The 17631-nt window shown below is 44.6% G+C and overlaps 1 protein-coding gene across 4 annotated transcripts in view; it reads right to left on the bottom strand.

Annotated features, from left to right (window-relative positions):
* Positions 1–12878, bottom strand: part of LOC122922805 (zinc finger protein 692-like) — a 405840-nt gene extending 392962 nt beyond the window's left edge. For all 4 annotated transcript variants that reach the window (XM_044273542.1, XM_044273545.1, XM_044273543.1 and 1 more), the window contains exon 1: positions 12810–12878. In XM_044273542.1, coding sequence (XP_044129477.1) covers positions 12810–12815 — 6 coding nt within the window. In that variant the 5' untranslated portion in view covers positions 12816–12878. The remainder of the gene's footprint in view (positions 1–12809) is intronic.
* Positions 12879–17631: the final 4753 nt, after the last annotated feature.

Genomic DNA, 17631 nt, shown 5'->3' with positions numbered 1-17631 from the left:
AAAAAAAAAACAAAAAAAAAAAAAAACACTTTTGTCACAAGTTAGCGGAAAATTATGTTCTTTTCTTACAAAGTCTCATATTCCACTAACTTGTGACAAAAAAATAAAAACTTCCATGAACTCACTTTGCCCATCATGAAACACCTTGGGATGTCTTCTTTCCAAAATGGGGTCACTTGTGGGGTATTTATACTGCCCTGGCATTTTAGGGGCCCGAATGCGTGAGAAGTAGTTTGAAATCAAAATGTGTAAAAAATTTCTGTGAAATCCTAAAGGTGCTCTTTAGAATTTGGGCCCATTTGCCCACCTAGGCTGCAAAAAAGTGTCACACCTGTGGTATCGCTGTACTCATGAGAAGTTGACTTCTCCTGAGTACGGCGATAACACATGTGTGACACTTTTTTGCAGCCTAGGTGCGCAAAGGGGCACAAATTCCTTTTAGGAGGGCATTTTTAGACATTTGGATTCCAGACTTCTCACGCTTTAGGGCCCCTAAAATGCCAGGGCAGTATAAATACCCCACAATATAAATACCCCATTTTGGAAAGAAGACTCCCCAAGGTATTTTGTGATGGGCATAGTGAGTTCATGGAAGTTTTTATTTTTTGTCACAAGTTAGTGGAATATGAGACTTTGTAAGAAAAGAACATAATTTTCCGCTAACTTGTGACAAAAGTGTTTTTTTTTTTTTTTTTTTTTTTTATATACAAAAACACTTTTGTCACAAGTTAGCGGAAAATTATGTTCTTTTCTTACAAAGTCTCATATTCCACTAACTTGTGACAAAAAATAAAAACTTCCATGAACTCACTATGCCAATCACAAAATACCTTGGGGAGTCTTCTTTCCAAAATGGGGTATTTATACTGTGGGGTATTTATACTGCCCTGGCATTTTAGGGGCCCTAAAGCGTGAGAAGTCTGGAATCCAAATGTCTAAAAATGCCCTCCTAAAAGGAATTTGTGCCCCTTTGCGCACCTAGGCTGCAAAAAAGTGTCACACGTGTTATCGCCGTACTCAGGAGAAGTCAACTTCTCATGAGTACAGCGATACCACAGGTGTGACACTTTTTTGCAGCCTAGGTGGGCAAATGGGCCCAAATTCTAAAGAGCACCTTTAGGATTTCACAGAAATTTTTTACACATTTTGATTTCAAACTACTTCTCACGCATTCGGGCCCCTAAAATGCCAGGGCAGTATAAATACCCCACAAGTGACCCCATTTTGGAAAGAAGACATCCCAAGGTGTTTCATGATGGGCAAAGTGAGTTCATGGAAGTTTTTATTTTTTTTGTCACAAGTTAGTGGAATATGAGACTTTGTAAGAAAAGAACATAATTTTCCACTAACTTGTGACAAAAGTTTTTTTTTAATCAGACATGTAGAACAATAAATTTAGAGAAAAATTAATCTAGAAACGTAGTTTTATTTTAAAAATTTTACAACTGAAAGTGAAAAATGTCTTTTTTGCAAAAAATTTGGTAAATTTTGATTAATAACAAAAAAAGTAAAAATGTCAGCAGCAATGAAATGCCACCAAATGAAAGCTCTATTAGTGAGAAGAAAAGGAGGCAAAATTAATTTGGGTGGTAAGTTGTATGGCCGAGCAATAAAACGTGAAAGTAGTGTAGTGCAGAATTGTAAAAAGTGGTCTGGTCATTAAGGGGGTTTAAGCTAGGGGAGCTGAGGTGGTTAAAAAGTGGGTTTTGGCATTTTTCTTAAAAAAGTTGCTTCTAAACTTCTAACGTCCTAATAAAATGACATTTCCAAAACGATGCCAACATAAAGTAGACATATGGGGAATGTTAAGTAATAAATATTTTATGAGGTATCACACTGTTTTAGGCCCCTTTTACACGAGCGAGTTTTGTGACGTGAACGCATAGCACCCGCACTGAAGCCTGATCCATTCTTTTCATTGGGTCTGTGTACATGAGCGTTGTTTTTCACGCATCAGTTCTGCGTTGCATAAAAATCACAGCATGTTCTATATTCTGCGTTTTTTTTAACGCAGCCCTGGCCCCATAGAAGTGATTGGGGCTGCGTGAAAAACGCATTGCATTCGCAAGCAAGTGCGATGCGTTTTTCACTGATGGTTGCTAAGAGATGTTGTTTGTAAACCTTCAGTTTTATCACGCGTGTGAAAAACGTATCAAAACGCATTGCTCCCGCGCGGAAAAAACTGAACGCAATCGCAGACAAAACTGACTGAACTCGCTTGCAAAATAGTGCAAGTTTCAATGAACACACCCTGAACGTATCCGGACCTAATCCGTCACACTCGTGTGAAAGAGGCCTTAAAAAGCAAAGAAATAGAAATTTAGAAAAATGGAAATTTATTTGACTCAAATTTATGACTAGCATGAAGTACAATGTGCCATGAGAAAACAATCTGTGAATGACTTGGATAAGTAAAGGCGTTCCAAAGTTATTACCACATAAAGTGAGATATGTCAGATTTGCAAAATTAGGCCTGTTCAGGAAGGGGGCAAATGGCCCAGATGGGAAGTGGTTAAGGACCAGTTCAGTTATGAAGTCACTTTATGGGTGGTTTCTATTATGTAAGGCTACTTTCACACTAGCGTTCGTCGGTCCGCTCGTGAGTTCCGTTTGAAGGGGCTCACGAGCGGACCCGAACGCAGCCGTCCAGCCCTGATGCAGTCTGAATGGATGCGGATCCGCTCAGACTGCATCAGTCTGGCGGCGTTCAGCCTCCGCTCCGCTCGCCTCCGCACAGACAGGCGGACAGCTGAAGGCGTGCGGATCCGTCCAGACTTACAATGTAAGTCAATGGGGACGGATCCGTTTGAAGATGCCACAATATGGCTCAATCTTCAGGCGGATCCGTCCCCCATTGACTTTACATTGAAAGTCTGGACGGATCCGTACGAGGCTATTTTCACACTTAGCTTTTATATGCTAAAATAATGCAGACGGATCCGTTCTGAACGGAGCCTCCGTCTGCATTATTATGATCGGATCCGTTCAGAACGGATCCGATCGAATGCTAGTGTGAAAGTAGCCTAAGCCTCACAAATGGCCACATTTTAGATACTATACCCCTCAAGGTATAGAAAAACGATTTTACTTTGTTAACCTTTTAGGTGTTCCACAAGAATTAAAAGGAAAATGTAGAATAAAAATTTCATAATTTTAATTTAAAAAAATTCTGCAACACGGCAAGGATTAACAGCCAAACAAAACTCTATATATATTGCCCTGATTCTGTAGTTTACAGAAACACCCCATATGTGGTCATAAATGTATGGGCACATGGCAAGGCGCAGAAGCGAAGGATCAATATATGGTTTTTGGAGGGCAGACTTCACTGGGATAATTTGAAGTTAGGGTACTTTCACACTTGTGACAAAGGATTCCGGCAGGCAGTTCCGTCGCTGTAACCGCCGGATCCGGATCAGTCTGACAAATGCATTGAAATACCTGATCCGTCTCTCTGGTGTCATCCAGAAAAAACGGATCCGGTATTTATTTTTTGCATTTTTAAAGGATCCGTTTTGCTGGAACACTTAATGCCGAATCCGGCACAAATACATTTCAAGGGAAATTAATGCCGGATGCGGCATTCCGGCAAATGTTCAGGATTTTTGTCCTGAGAGAAAACTGCCGCATGCTGCAGTATTTTCTCCAGCCAAAAAACGTAAGAGGGATTGAACTGATGCATCCTGATTACTGAACGGAATGCTCTCCTTTCAGAACGCATTAGGATAAAACTTTTTTTCCAGTATTGAGCTCCTGTGACGGAACTCAACACCGGAAAAGAAAAAACGCTAGTGTGAAAGTACCCTTACCATGTCGCAATTGAAGACACCAAGATGCTCCCCTACAGTAGAAGCTCCCAAACGGTGATCCCATTTTGTAAATTACGGTATAAGCGGACAGTTTTGTTGGTACTACAGTCCTGATCAAACGTTTAAGACCACTGGAAAAAAAATGGCAAAAAAAATAAAAAAAATGAAAAAAAATCAGATTTAGCATAGCTGGACCTTAACAAGGTTCCAAGTAGAGCTTCATGCAACAAGAAGAAATGGAAGTTAGACAAAACAACGAATAAACTGAAACAGGCTGTTTTTCAGCTGATCAAAAGTTTAGGACCACACCTCCAAAACAGAAATTCAACTTCAAAACACGAACTCAGCAATGAGTACCTCCACCATTATTGTTGATCACTTCTAAAATTCGGCATGCTTGATACAAGCGTTTCCATGAGGTGAGTGGGAACATTTCTCCAAGCGGTGAAGACGGCCGCGCCGCATGAAGGCCATCTACTGTCTGGAACTGTTGTCCATTTTTGTAAACTTCCCTTGCCACCCATCCCCAAAGGTTCTCAATTGTATTTAGATCAGGGAAACACGCAGGATGGCCCAAAAGAGTGATGTTAGTCTCCTGGAAGAAGTCCCTTGTCCTGCGGGCATGGTGTACTGTAGCGTTGAAAAACCCAGTCGTTACCATTCTGCAACATCTGTACAGCGGATAGCCAGCGGCCGTTTGACGCCCCTGCACTTCCTGAAGCTCCATTGTTCCACTGAAGGAAAAAGCACCCCAGACCATTATGGCGCCCCCTCCACTGAGGCGCGTAGAAAACATCTCAGGTGGGATCTGCTTGTCATGCCAGTAACGTTGGAAACCATCAGGACCAGCTAGGTTAAAAAAAAAAAAAAAAAAAAAAAAAAAAAAATCATGAGAATAAAACTTTCTTCCACCTTTGAATGTCCCATGTTTGGTGCTCTCTTGCAAAGTCCAAACGAGCAGTTCTGTGGCGTTCAAGGAGACAAGGTCTTAGAAGACGTTTTTTGTTTTTGAAGCCCTTCAGTCTCAGATGCCGTCTGATGGTTATGGGGCTGCAGTCAGCATCAGTAAGGGCATTTTAATTTGGGTTGAGGATCTTCCAGTGTCTTGACGGACAGTCAACTGGATCCTCCGGCTCAGTGCTGGTGAATTTTTTTTGGGTCTTCCACTTGACTTTTGTTCCATAACCCTCAGGCTCATTTAAGAATTTAAGAAATTCCAAATGACTGTCTTACTGCGTCCCAACTCAGCAGCGATGGCGCGCTGTGAGAGACCCTGCTTATGCAGTTCAACAACCCGACCACGTTCAAAAAGGGAGTTTTTGCCTTTGCCATCACAATGTGTAAATCCACATCTTTGCACAGACTTGGCCTTTTAAAAGGCATGTGGTCCTAAAATTTGGATCAGCTGAAAAACAGCCTGTTTCAGTTTAATCGTTATTTTCAATTAATTGATTGCGCAAAAAATATTTAGTCTCACGCTCATTTCTTCTTGTTGCATGTTGAAGCTCTACTTGGAACCTTGTTAAGATCCAACAATGTAAAATAAGATTTTTTGCAATTTTTCAAGTGGTCTTAAACTTTTTGATCAGGACTGTATTTTGGGTACATATGATTTTTTATTGCTCTAGATTATGCTTTTTGTGAGCTAATCTAAACAAAAACAAAAAATGGCTGTTCTGGCATAGTTTTTATTTTTTGCATTTTACAATGTTCACCTGACAGGTTAGATCATGTGCTATTTTTATAGACCAGATTGATACAGACACAAAAAGACTAAATATGAAAAAATAAATAAAATTCTTCTGTTAGTTACATAATAAAGTATTTTAGAGGAAAAAAAAAATTGGATTTTTTGTACTCACCGTAAAATCCTTTTCTCGTAGTAGGCCTTGGGGGACACAGCACCATGGGTATACGTCTAACTACCGCTAGAAGGCACTAGACACAAAAAGTGTTGGCTCCTCCCAGGTGGGCTATACCCTCTCCACAGGCACGAGGCTATTCAGTTTGTACCAAAAGCAGTAGGAGAGAGAAGAAAAGCAAGGAATCAACAACTCCCGTACCGGGAAAGATCAAGAGACCAGCCCAGAGAAGCAGAAGTAAAAAAACATAGGGTGGGATCTGTGTCCCCCAATGCCTACTACGAGAAAAGGATTTTACGGCGAGTACAAAAAATCCAATTTTCTCGTGCATGGCATTGGGGGGGGGACAGCACCATGGGACGTCCCAAAGCAGTCCCCAAGGGTGGGAAAAGAACAGCCATGCCACCGGTTGGGCATACAGGTGCAGGAGAACCATGTGACCCAACAGGAAAAAACACGGAATGGGCAAGAGGTTCCATTACAAGGAAGAACCCTCAAGGAAGAAGCAGTGAAGACTGCCAGCACCCCAGGACAAATGCCTGGAAGAAAATCCCAAATGCAAGAAGGCGGCAAAAGGGAACACCGAGCTCAGCCAAGGGCTGGAGAAAAAAAAAATTAGGACAGCACCGCGTGTTGGAACTACCTAACGCTCTAAATTGTCTCAGACCCAAAGAGCGAAAAAACCCGTGGCCAAGCCCTGACAGGCCAGGGGAGAAAGGAAACAAGGAAGCACTGGAAGCCAAACGAGTGAAGGAAGCCATAGCATAACTCACATGTGAAGGGAGCAGGTCTCCCCTCACCACAAGGCCAGATGATGAAGGTAAGCGCCCTATTTAAAAAGGTGAAAACCAAGGCTGCTAGAGGAAACCACCAACCCTTGGAGAAGGAGGGGGTTGTAGGTAAAGGCCAGGAAAAGAGAATGATAAGACCTGCGTCCCAAAAACAGGAGACGAGGCTCGAGCCTCTGAAAACAAGATATCACTGTGAAGCGTAAGACCAAAGAAAACTCTGGGCATGTGAAGTATCAGGGAAAAAAGGAACCAGATACAGGCCCAGGAAATCTCAGCAGGGACACACTGGACTGAGAGACATGGGAGTAGAAGGAGAGTACTCCAAACAGCCTAAGGAGGAAAGGTTCTGCAACAGGAGGAGGTCCCTCCTGAAGGAGACCATACGGCGGAATTGCAAACCGTAGCACTAAACCACTCAATACCAGGTACTTGACGTGGGAGGATGGGAAGAGAGACACGAATCCCAAGAGGGCCACAAGGCTATTGGAACCCATAAAGGGAACAATCAACCCAGCCCCCCCCCCCCCCCCAAAAAAATAAAAATAAATAAATAAATATCCAGGAAAGGTGAAATGAAACAACTATAGGGGAAGGGACATTGGCCATGGACAACTAGCCATTCCAAGAATAGTGACTAGCAAACTGTATACATTGTCCCAGAGAGGGCAAGTACAGCAGCTCGGGATGTACCACTAAATCAACAGACATCCATATGCATAAGGAATGAAGAAGTCGCCATGAAAAGAAAACGGGTAAGACTACACAGAAATGTAAAAACCAGCTGCGACCGGCATACTGAAAACTCCCAGGGGGAAGAAAGTACCTGACAGATGCAGACGACGGCAAGGTCCTCTGTCACGTAGTACAACTAAGCAGAGAATATAAGGGAATACTGAGAACACCTGGACCCAGAAGGAACTACGGGACCCTGTCCGATGCCAGAGCAATCAGCTGAAAATTCACCTACCAGACAGGTGTGTGGCGCTCAGTGGTCCTGTCCCTGACCCGTCAGGGAGGACGTCCAGTGACTATAAATGCCGGTGACCCGAGAAGGATTCTGTGTGGCGGAGTACATCCAGCGATGACCGAAAACTGCTGCAGCGGCCAGTGCTCACCAAGCTAGGTGCCCCAACAAGGTAGAAGATCCAGTGGAGATCCCTGTACTCCACCAGGAATGGGCCGCTCTGTAATAGGAACCAACGCAAGTACTCCTCTATAACATGGGGTAACGAGGAGCGCAGCATACCGTAGTACCTTATAGAGATGGCAAGAGCAACCCTAGCACAAAGGCCAACAAACCACCTGGCCATGGTGTAGGGAGCGTGGTGGTATGTGGACCACCCGCCAGATCAGAACAGATCAGCCATATACTGGAGCTACCAGAAGTAGCACTAGACCGACAAGGTGGGGGTTGGGCTGGCCCACCCCTGCCAGATATGGTAACCATGCACATGCTGAACCAGGATGGCCTGTTGTAGACAGTGCCTTGAGAAGTACAAGGAGACCATTGAGCACAACAGTAACAGAGTGGCAGATGTATGGAAGAACCAAAAGGATGGAACCAACATCCGCAGCATAGATTAGAACCCGGGGGCAGAAAGCACCCAGTAATACAGAAACTGTATGGGCCACAGATTGCACCATAGGGCCCACCTCCTGGGGTACTACAAACACACGCCTAAAATATAGGTAAAGTGGCTGCATGTTGCCTTCTAAGGAGGGTGGAAACATAGCCACAGTATCTGGGAATACAACAGCATTTGGAGGGTACAGGAATTCAACCTGTAAAGTAGAAATACGGCTGTGTAGTGCAGAGATAAAACCAGACAGGTGTAATGGGTACAGCATCTGGAGATGGTAGAGGTACTACTTTTAAGATCGGAGCAATGTGGCCACATGGTGCACTCTAGAACCAGAACAAAGAACAAGAGAGGTGCACACTACAATCAGGTAGGTGCAATGGCAACTGAAGGAGGCCCTCTATTTCGCCTGAAAAAAAAAAGGGAAACGGGGCCGCATAGTACACCATAGAGCCAGACAGGTGTAACGGCTGCAGCATCAGAGAGGGTGCAGGAACTCTACCTATGAAGGGAGTAAGATGGCTGTTTGGTGCACACTATGATGAGGTAGGTGCAATGGCCACGGCAATTGGAGGAGGCCTCAATATCTCGTCCGGTAAGGGAGAGAAAATGCCACATGGTACACCATAAGGCCAGACAGGAGCAACGGCTACAGCATCCGGAGAAGGTGCAGGTACTCTACCTATGAAGGGATCAAGGTGGCAGCTTGGTGCCCACTAGAACCGGACAGAGGCAAGTCTACGGCAATTGAAAGTGGCCTCTATATCTCGCCCGTCGGGAGAAATGTTCCCGCATGGAACACAATAGAGCCCGCCAGGGGTATTGGCTACAGCATCTGGAGACGGTGTAGGTACTCTACCTATGAAGGGAGCAAAATGGCTGGGAACAGACAGGTGCAATTGCTACGGCAATTGAAGGCGGCCTGTATATCTCGCCCGGAAGGGAGAAATAGTGCCGCATGGAACACCATAGAGCCAGCCAGGACTAATGGCTTCAGCATCTGGAGTAGGTGTAGGTACTCTACCTATGAAAAGGAGCGAGGCGGCTGGAAACAGACAGATATAATTGGTTTTTTACTCACCAACCTACAGGAGGCGTTTGCCCGAGCCAACAGCTTGCCTAGAACAGGAACCCCCTGTAATGAGGTAGAGTGGCGAACACGAGCACCAGGATGGGTAGAGCATAGCCCCTGGTATAGGGGAACCAGGAAGGCTTGTCAGGTACAGCCTATGGCAGTGGTGCAGGTACCCCCCTGTTAAGGAGAAGGCGTAAGTACCAGAGACACCACGTAGGTGACTCCGTATGCTAAAGACGGCTGAATACCTATGCAGTCAGGGGAGCGCCATCCGAAAATCCACTAGAGGGGATACCAACCCTGGGTAGGAGAGGTTGCTCCGTGCACGTTAGTCTTGACCTCCCAGAGGGCTTCTGTATGGAGGAAGACAAGACCGTCTGATGCTCTGTTCCAAGGGAATCGGTGCAGAGGAGTCCCCAGAGGCAACGGATGGGGTGACAGGAAAGGATTATTCACCAGCCTCAGGCCTGTTCTGGGGAGGACCCGAGGAGGGGTGGAACTCTGTTGAGACCACCCAAGGTTGTACTGTGAACTACCCCTTGCCGGACCCGGTATCTGAGCGTGCCCCATCTGCGGGGAGGACCCTGGGAGGGCAGAGGTGGCCGCAATTTGGATAGGTAGCGGTCCAGCGACTCCGCCAGGGATTGGGAGACTCGGACAAGGTTCCCATGGCTTTGACAAGGAGGGAGACCATTCAGGGGGGACCTACACAAAAGGATTGGTCAGGGGACACGATGGGGTCTGGGAAGAGGTACTGCACACAAGCAGGGACAGGCTGACCGCATGGCAGCCTTCGTAGACAGCGGACGCACGTGAAAATACGTGGCGATCCTGCCATGTTCCCCAAAGAGGCGCTGCAGCAGCTATAGAGGTGGTCAGGAGGGCTGCAGGAGAAATGAAGCAATTGAGGGGGGGAGGGGTTAGCCACCCCCTCCAACAGAAAACCCACATTAGACCAGGAATGGGTGGAGGAGATAGCCTCTCCCGAGGGCCAGGCGGGGTCAGAAAAGCCCAGGATGCAAGGAGGAGGGGCCGGGAAGATCGCGGCCTAGCAGGCCCAAAAGTGGAACATGGAGCGCCAGCCTGCAGCAGGTATAACGGTGGAGATCACCGAGACCTTCAGAAGAGAGAAAAAAAAAAGAATAAAAAAAATTAAAAAATAAACAGCAGGACCTGCAAAAAAAAAAAAGCAGGACCTGCAAAAAAAAAAAGCAGGACAGGTCTGCCTCCTACACACACACTAGACTAAAACTGAATAGCCTCGTGCCTGTGGAGAGGGTATAGCCCACCTGGGAGGAGCCAACACTTTTTGTGTCTAATGCCTCCTAGTAGTAGTTGGACGTATACCCATGGTGCCGTGTCCCCCAATGCCATGCACGAGAAAATGACTATTACAGTGAATTGTTCATTTCTTTGTTTTTATGTCTCCATTTTCTAAAAGCCATTTTTTTGGGGGGACAAATGTCTTGCGTACGGGCTCATTTTTTGCAGGAAGAGTTAACATTTTTATTGGTACCATTTATGGGTACATATTATTACACTATTTGGGGTAAGGTGACGAAAAAAAAGTTTCTTTTGGCACAGTTTTCATATATATATTTTTACCATTCACCTTAAGGGATAGATCATGTGATATCTTATAGAGCAGGTGATTACGGATCTAGCGATACCCAATATGTCCATTTGTCTTTATTTTCGTTTTCCACAATAAAAGCATTTAAAAAAAAAAAAGAAAAATCATGTTTTAGTGTCTCCATATTCTGAAAGCCATACTGTTTTTATTTTTTGGGCGATTGTCTTATGCAGGGACTCAATTTTAGGGGGATTTGGTGATGGTTTGATTGGTATTATGTTGGGGTATATATGACTATATGATCACTTGGCATTACACTTTTTGTGATGGAAGGACAAAAAAAAAAGTTGTTTTTGCGCTTTTTTTTTTTTTTTTAATGGTGTTCAGGTGAGGGGGCAGATTAAGTGATATTTTTATATAGCCGGTCGTTACGGACGCGGCAACAAAGAATATTTTATTTATTTATTTTTTTACAATTTTATGTGCTTTATCATGGGAAATTGCCTTTTTTTTTCTTTACTGTTTATTTTTGCCCCACTCTGGCACTTCAACCACTGTCTGTCCGCTTTTACACTAGCAGAGAACCTATGAGATCTTACAGACTCCTGTAGAAGGCAAGGCATTGGGATGCCTTCCCAGCCATTGGATTCCTGTCACCGCAGTGTGGGGACTCGATGAGGACGGGGAGTACCCTCCACAAACCCCCTGCATGCCTCGGTCAGCTTCTTGCAATGCATTTGTGAGACGGATGCGCATCTGTCTACAAATGCTGTCCGTTTGAATGCGACGGAACTGCTTGCCGGATTACTCTGCCGCAAGTGTGAAAGTAGCCTTATGGAGTCACTTATATCTTTGTAGTTTTTAGTAAGTGTGCATAACTACAGTACTGTGCCCATCATTTTTTTTTAGCTTTATTACATCAAGAGCATTTTGCTCCTGAATGGGGAAGCTTATTTAACTTCTATTTCAGAATCCTGGGGGATTAATATGCAAAGTGCTTCAATTTCGCACATTTTTTTTTCATGTGCCACACATGTCCCTCATTGTGCACTGTTCATGCTTTTTTCCCCTTAGGGCGCATGTACACGGCCGCGTTTTTCGTGGTCCATAAATTACAGATCGGCAAACCCGGGTATGGCCCAGCGCATCCCACAATTATTTTTTTTTACTTCTGTAGAAATGTCCTGGCCTTGTCTGCAAAACGGACAATAGGACATGTTCTATTCTTTTACGAGGGTGCAAAATTTGCATTTTTTTGTACGGTCATATGCATGAGCCCTCACTCAAATGCTGCAAAAATGTTACAGTCCATTGATATGGAGAGCGACGGCGCTTCTGTTCTCACAATGAAGCAACTAAGTGTACTTTCACACTTGTGTTGTTGGATTCTGGCAGGCAGTTCCGTTGCCGGATCCGGCAATCTATATGCAAACGGATACCATTTGTAAACGGATCCAGATGCGGATCTGTCTAAAAAAAAAAAAAAAATGCATTGCAATACCGGATCCGTCTCTCCGGTTGTCATCCAGAAAAACAGATCCGGTATTTATCTTTTTCGCGCAGACCACAAAACCTGACCGTTTTTCTGGAACACTTGGGGCCGGATCCAGCATTAATGCATAATAATGCCGGATCCAGCATTCTGGAAACCGTACAGTGACTGAAGACATCCTGATGCATACTGAACGGATTGCTCTCCATTCAGAATGCATTAGGATGAAACTGATCAGTTTTAAGGTATTCAGCCCCTAGGACGGAACTCAATGCTGGAAACGCAAGTGTGAAAGTCCCTTTAGTGGCACAAATTGTACAAATCAACACTATAGGAAGCCACCCAGTCAACCATGTTGTAGTCTTTATATGAGATGTAAACAGCCTTGTGATTTCACACACAGAATCAGCAAATAGCTTCCACTCCCCACTCCCACTGCTGAGCTTCACGGGAGCGCACCTCCAACCCGCAAGGTGAGCATGCTGGATCTTCTAGTCCTACAGCCAGAAACTCACCCCCACCTAAACGTTCCGCAATCCTGCTATCAGCCCATATTGTTTTACCCAGCAGTCACATCATTCACCGGGCCCCGACTGCCATCTTAAAGGAGCTCTGCGCGATCCTCACCTGCATTGCCCTTTTAAGAAAGGGGCCCGCCACAACACGATCCTGCGCTGCTCTAGCCTCCCACTTGATTCGGTTCATTGACGTCTTCGTGAACATATGACGGCGTGTCCTGTCACGTGTTTAGTGAGGCTGCCAAAAGCGCCATTTTTAGTAAGGGAATTGATGTACTTCCAGGAGATAAGCAGCGTTCACATATTGTCATAGATTATAAAAACCCATGTTATGACACATCAATGTGGATGTTGAAATTGCTATGTGCAGCCAGTAGAGACACACTAAGCACATACCTCTCTACTTAAAAAAAAAAAAACTAGGAGGGCAGTATCAGTGTCGCTCCCTGGCACATTTTTTTTTAACACTATGCTGCCCCTGTAACCACTTCCAGTGCCTATCTATGCAAGCCCAATCCTACCCAGTCCCCTTTGTGCCCTATGCTGTAATAGTGACCTTTCATGGTAAATAGAGATACAATTTCAAAATTTAACTTATAGGCAGATTTTCCATTTAAATTTTTTTTTTTCCAGTTACAAAGCAAGGGTTAACAGCCAAACAAAACTCATTATTTATGGCCCTGATTCTGTAATTTACAGAAACACCCCATATGTGGTCGTAAACTACTGTACGGGCACATGGCAGGGCGCAGAAGGAAAGAAATGCCATACGGTTTTTGGAAGGCAGATTTTGCTGGACTGTTTTTTTTTTGACACCATGTCCCATTTGAAGCCCCCCTGACGCACCCCTAGAGAAGAAACTCCAAAAAAGTGACCCCATTTTCGAAACTACGGGATAGGGTGGCAGTTTTGTTGGTACTAGTTTAGGGTACATATGATTTTTGGTTGCTCTATATTACACTTTTTGTGCGGCAAGGTAACAAGAAATAGCTTTTTTGGCACTGTTTTTTTTGTTATTTACATCATTCATCTGACAGGTTAGATCATGTGGTAATTTTATAGAGCAGGTTGTCACGGACGCGACGATACCTAATATGTATGCAATTTTTTTTATTTATGTAAGTTTTACACAATGATTTCATTTTTGAAACAAAAAAATCATGTTTTAGTGTTTTAGTGTTTCCATAGTCTAAGAGCCATAGTTTTTTTCAGTTTTTGAGCGATTATCTCGGGTAGGGTATGATTTTTGCGAGATGAGAGGACTGTTTGATTGTTACAATTTTGGCGTACATGCAACTTTTTTGATCACTTTTATTACCTTTTTAAGGAAGTAAGGTGGGCAAAATTTCAATTTCATCATAGTTTTTTATTTTTATGGCGTTCACCGTTCGGGTAAAGTAACATGACCGTTTTATAGATCAGGTCGTTACGGACGCGGCGATACCAAACATGTGTAGGATTTTTTTTCATTTTTAATCAGTGATAAATGTGTTTTTTTATTTTTGCTTTTTTATTTTTACATTTTTTTTACTTTTTTTTGGACCCAGACCCACTTGGTTCTTGAAGATCCAGTGGGTCTGATGTCTGTATAATACAGTACAGTACACTATATAGTGTTTTGTACTGTATTTTACTCACACTTTGTCTGAACAGATCTATGCCTTTAGCACAGATCTGTTCAGCACAATGGACAGCAGGATGCCTGAGAAGGCGTCCTGTTGCCATGGGAACCTTCCCCGTATGCTCAGTTGTGGCCACAACTGCGCAAACGGGGAAGGGTAATGAGAGGGGCTCCCTCCCTCTGTCACCCCATCCTGTCCGGGGGCTGCAAAGGCACAGCAGCCCCCCGATGGGAGAGGGAGCTCCCGACTGCTAACCTCTGCTCTTCCATACCGCGGTCCGTACGGACCACGGTATGGAAAGGGTTAAACGGCTGACATCGCATCACAGATGTCAACCATTTATACCACTGGCCACCAACGATTATTCAAGGGGAGGCGGGGGATTGCGATCCCGCCTCCCACAACGCCCGCCTCCCGCACCGCCCGCAACCAGCCCCCCCTGCACCCCGCCGACATAAAATCATTCAGGGGTGCAGGGGGGGTAAAACATATATATTCTAGGCATGTTAAAGTTTCTGATCCCCGCGGTCTGCAAGAACCAAGTGGGTCTGAGTAAAAAAAAAATATTAAAAAAGTATTAAATAAAAAATAAAGTGTTTTAAAATAAAAAAGTTTCACATGTAAAATAAAAAATCCCAAGTAATTTGAAAAATGTTAAAAATAGAAACAAATAAATAAAATAGACATATTAGTGGACCTCAAAGTGTACGCTAAATTGCTAGCCTTGCGGTTACGCCCCCTCATTCCGAAGTGTATTCATCAGGAGCAGGTGGGTTTTGTCCCGGGCAGGGAAGCACGCGATAGTACTTTGAAGACCTTGGGCATCATAGCTAGGGCTAGGAATACTAGGTCTCCTCTGTGTTTGCTTTCAGTGTACGCAGAGAAGGCCTTCGACAGGGTCAATTGGGGCTTCTTAGCCTTAACCCTGGAGCGTATAGGACTCGGTTCTAAAATGATTAAGCGTATTTTGGCTCTCTATTCTTCTCCCTCAGCTCAGGTAAGGGCCAATGGCCTTTTATCCGCACCTTTTGCTATTAAGAATGGTACACGCCAGGGTTGCCCCTTATCCCCCTTCCTATACATCCTGACCATGGAGTCCTTAGCTAACGCGTTGCGCAAGAATCAAGCTATAAAGGGGGTGAGAGTTGGGACTAAGGAGCATTAACTGTCCCTTTTTGCCGATGACCTGCTTCTCTACCTGTCGGACCCCAGAATAGGCCTTCCTTCGGTCTTGAGGGAATTTGAGAGGTTTGGGAGACTTGGTAACTTTAAAGTTAATATCCAGAATTCAGAAATCTTGAATATCTCATTGTCACGCAGGGAAATTTCCCATGTTAAAGAAGGCTTCTCGTTTAAAGTAGCTTCTGACTCGATTCGTCATTTAGGCATTACCCTCCCTGCAAACCCTAATCTCCTCTTTCAACTGAACTACAAACCTTTATTTAGGAAGGTAGAGGTTTCTCTCCAGAAATGGTCCCCTCTGCAGATTTCTTGGTTTGGTAGAATTAATGCCTTAAAGATGGACATCTTACCCAAATTCCTCTACCTGTTTCAGACTGCCCCATGTATTATACCAAATAGTTTCTTTGCTCAACTGCGGTCATTGGCTTCTAGGTTTATTTGGAATGGCACTAAGGCCAGGGTGAGTTACAAAGTCTTATCCAGGGCTAAGAGTATGGGGGGGAGCTGGCTTACCCGACTTCCAGGCATATTTTAGAGCCTCCATCTCTTATTGTGTCCTGGACCTTGTACACAATCGTTGTCTGAAACTGTGGGTGGACATAGAACACACCCTTGAACCTCATATGGTACCTGGGATATTTTGGCTCGCTACAGCAACGCAAAATAGCCTTCTACATACTCTTTGCTCTCCCCTACTCCAAATCCTGACTAAACTATGGAGTAGATTTGCATCCAAAATCAAGTTAATTTCAGCACCGGGCCCTTTGACACACATTGGGGCTCACCCTGGCCTCCCCTCACAGATCAGGAACCTTCCATCCTTCCGCACGGTCCCCCCTCCCCGGATCCTAATTAGGGACATCTTTAACAGCTCGGGGCTCGTACCTCTCGAAGAGCTATCACACATATTCCTAAATTCCCCGGGTCGCTGGCTCCACTATTTTCAACTTCGTAGCTTCTTGGGCTCTCTGGCTCCCGGATCTCAGTTGTCTGCACCTCTGACAAATTTTGAAAAGCTTTGTGTTGCCAATTCAGGCCCAGATCACGGTATCTCTTTGATATATGGCCTGTTGGGTGCCGGAGGAGATGGAGACTTATCACTCGTTGAACAGATGAGAAGTGTTGGGTTTGCCTCTGGTTGGGAGAGTGAATTGACGTTCTCCCTGTCCTCTGAGCAATGGAATCGCTCTCTCTTATTTACGCATAAATCATCCATGTCTTGTCGCTTGCAGGAGTTGAATTATAAGATCCTCACTCGTTGGTATAGGACTCCGGTTAAGTTGCACCATTTCTATCCATCGGTTCCCAACACCTGTTGGCGTTGCCATTCAGAGGTTGGTTCCATGCTGCACATCTGGTGGGACTGCCCTGGGGTCGCCCCTTTGTGGCAAGACGTTTTTGCTCTGTATAATGCACTTTACCGGTCTACTATATCTCCTTCCCCTTTGATTGCCTTGCTCTCTGTTTTTCCGGGCAGGATCAAACATGTCAAAAAGGGAGTACTTAAAATATTGGTCCTTTCTATGAGGCAGATCATACCACGTCAGTGGAGATCTTCAGACAGTTTGCAGAGAATTACGTGGATACGAGCCCTAGATGCCTTATTCAGGATGGAAGAAATGGAAGCTGAGGCCTTTAATCAAGTCCACACGTTTACACTAACCTGGGAACCCTGGAAACAATTTAGGAGCTCTTCTCGTTTTCAATCCTGGTTGGTCACAGGTGACTGTACCTGGTCTACTTGATATGCTGTCATGTCCTTCCCCCTATTCCCCTCCCCCACGCTCCACCCCTCCCTTCCTTGTCTTTTGTGTCGTCGAGTTTTGTTCTTGTCTGTTCCCCTGTCTCTACTAGGTTAATGATTTAATCTGTTCCGATTGAGGGTTCCATGTTAGTAGCCCTTTGTTTAGCCTGCCATTATTGAATAACTCAGGATTTGTCCTTGGTTTATATTGCCTTACCTTCTAGCAATCTATGTTCTTCATGTCACACTTTATGTACCTAGTATTGTTGGAATCTCTCCTTTGACATTTACTTGATGGCAATTGTCTTCTCGGGTCCTCGTCGCTGCGACCCAGAGAACTATGGTGGTCTCTGAATCCGTCTATGCACCTTATTTTATTTTTA

The sequence above is a fragment of the Bufo gargarizans genome, unplaced genomic scaffold (genome assembly GCF_014858855.1).
Source record: "Bufo gargarizans isolate SCDJY-AF-19 unplaced genomic scaffold, ASM1485885v1 fragScaff_scaffold_726_pilon:::fragment_4:::debris, whole genome shotgun sequence".
Classification (NCBI taxonomy): Eukaryota; Metazoa; Chordata; class Amphibia; order Anura; family Bufonidae; genus Bufo; species Bufo gargarizans.
The sequence above is the reverse complement of the archived record's forward strand: the minus strand, read 5'-3'. Positions and strand labels throughout refer to the sequence as shown.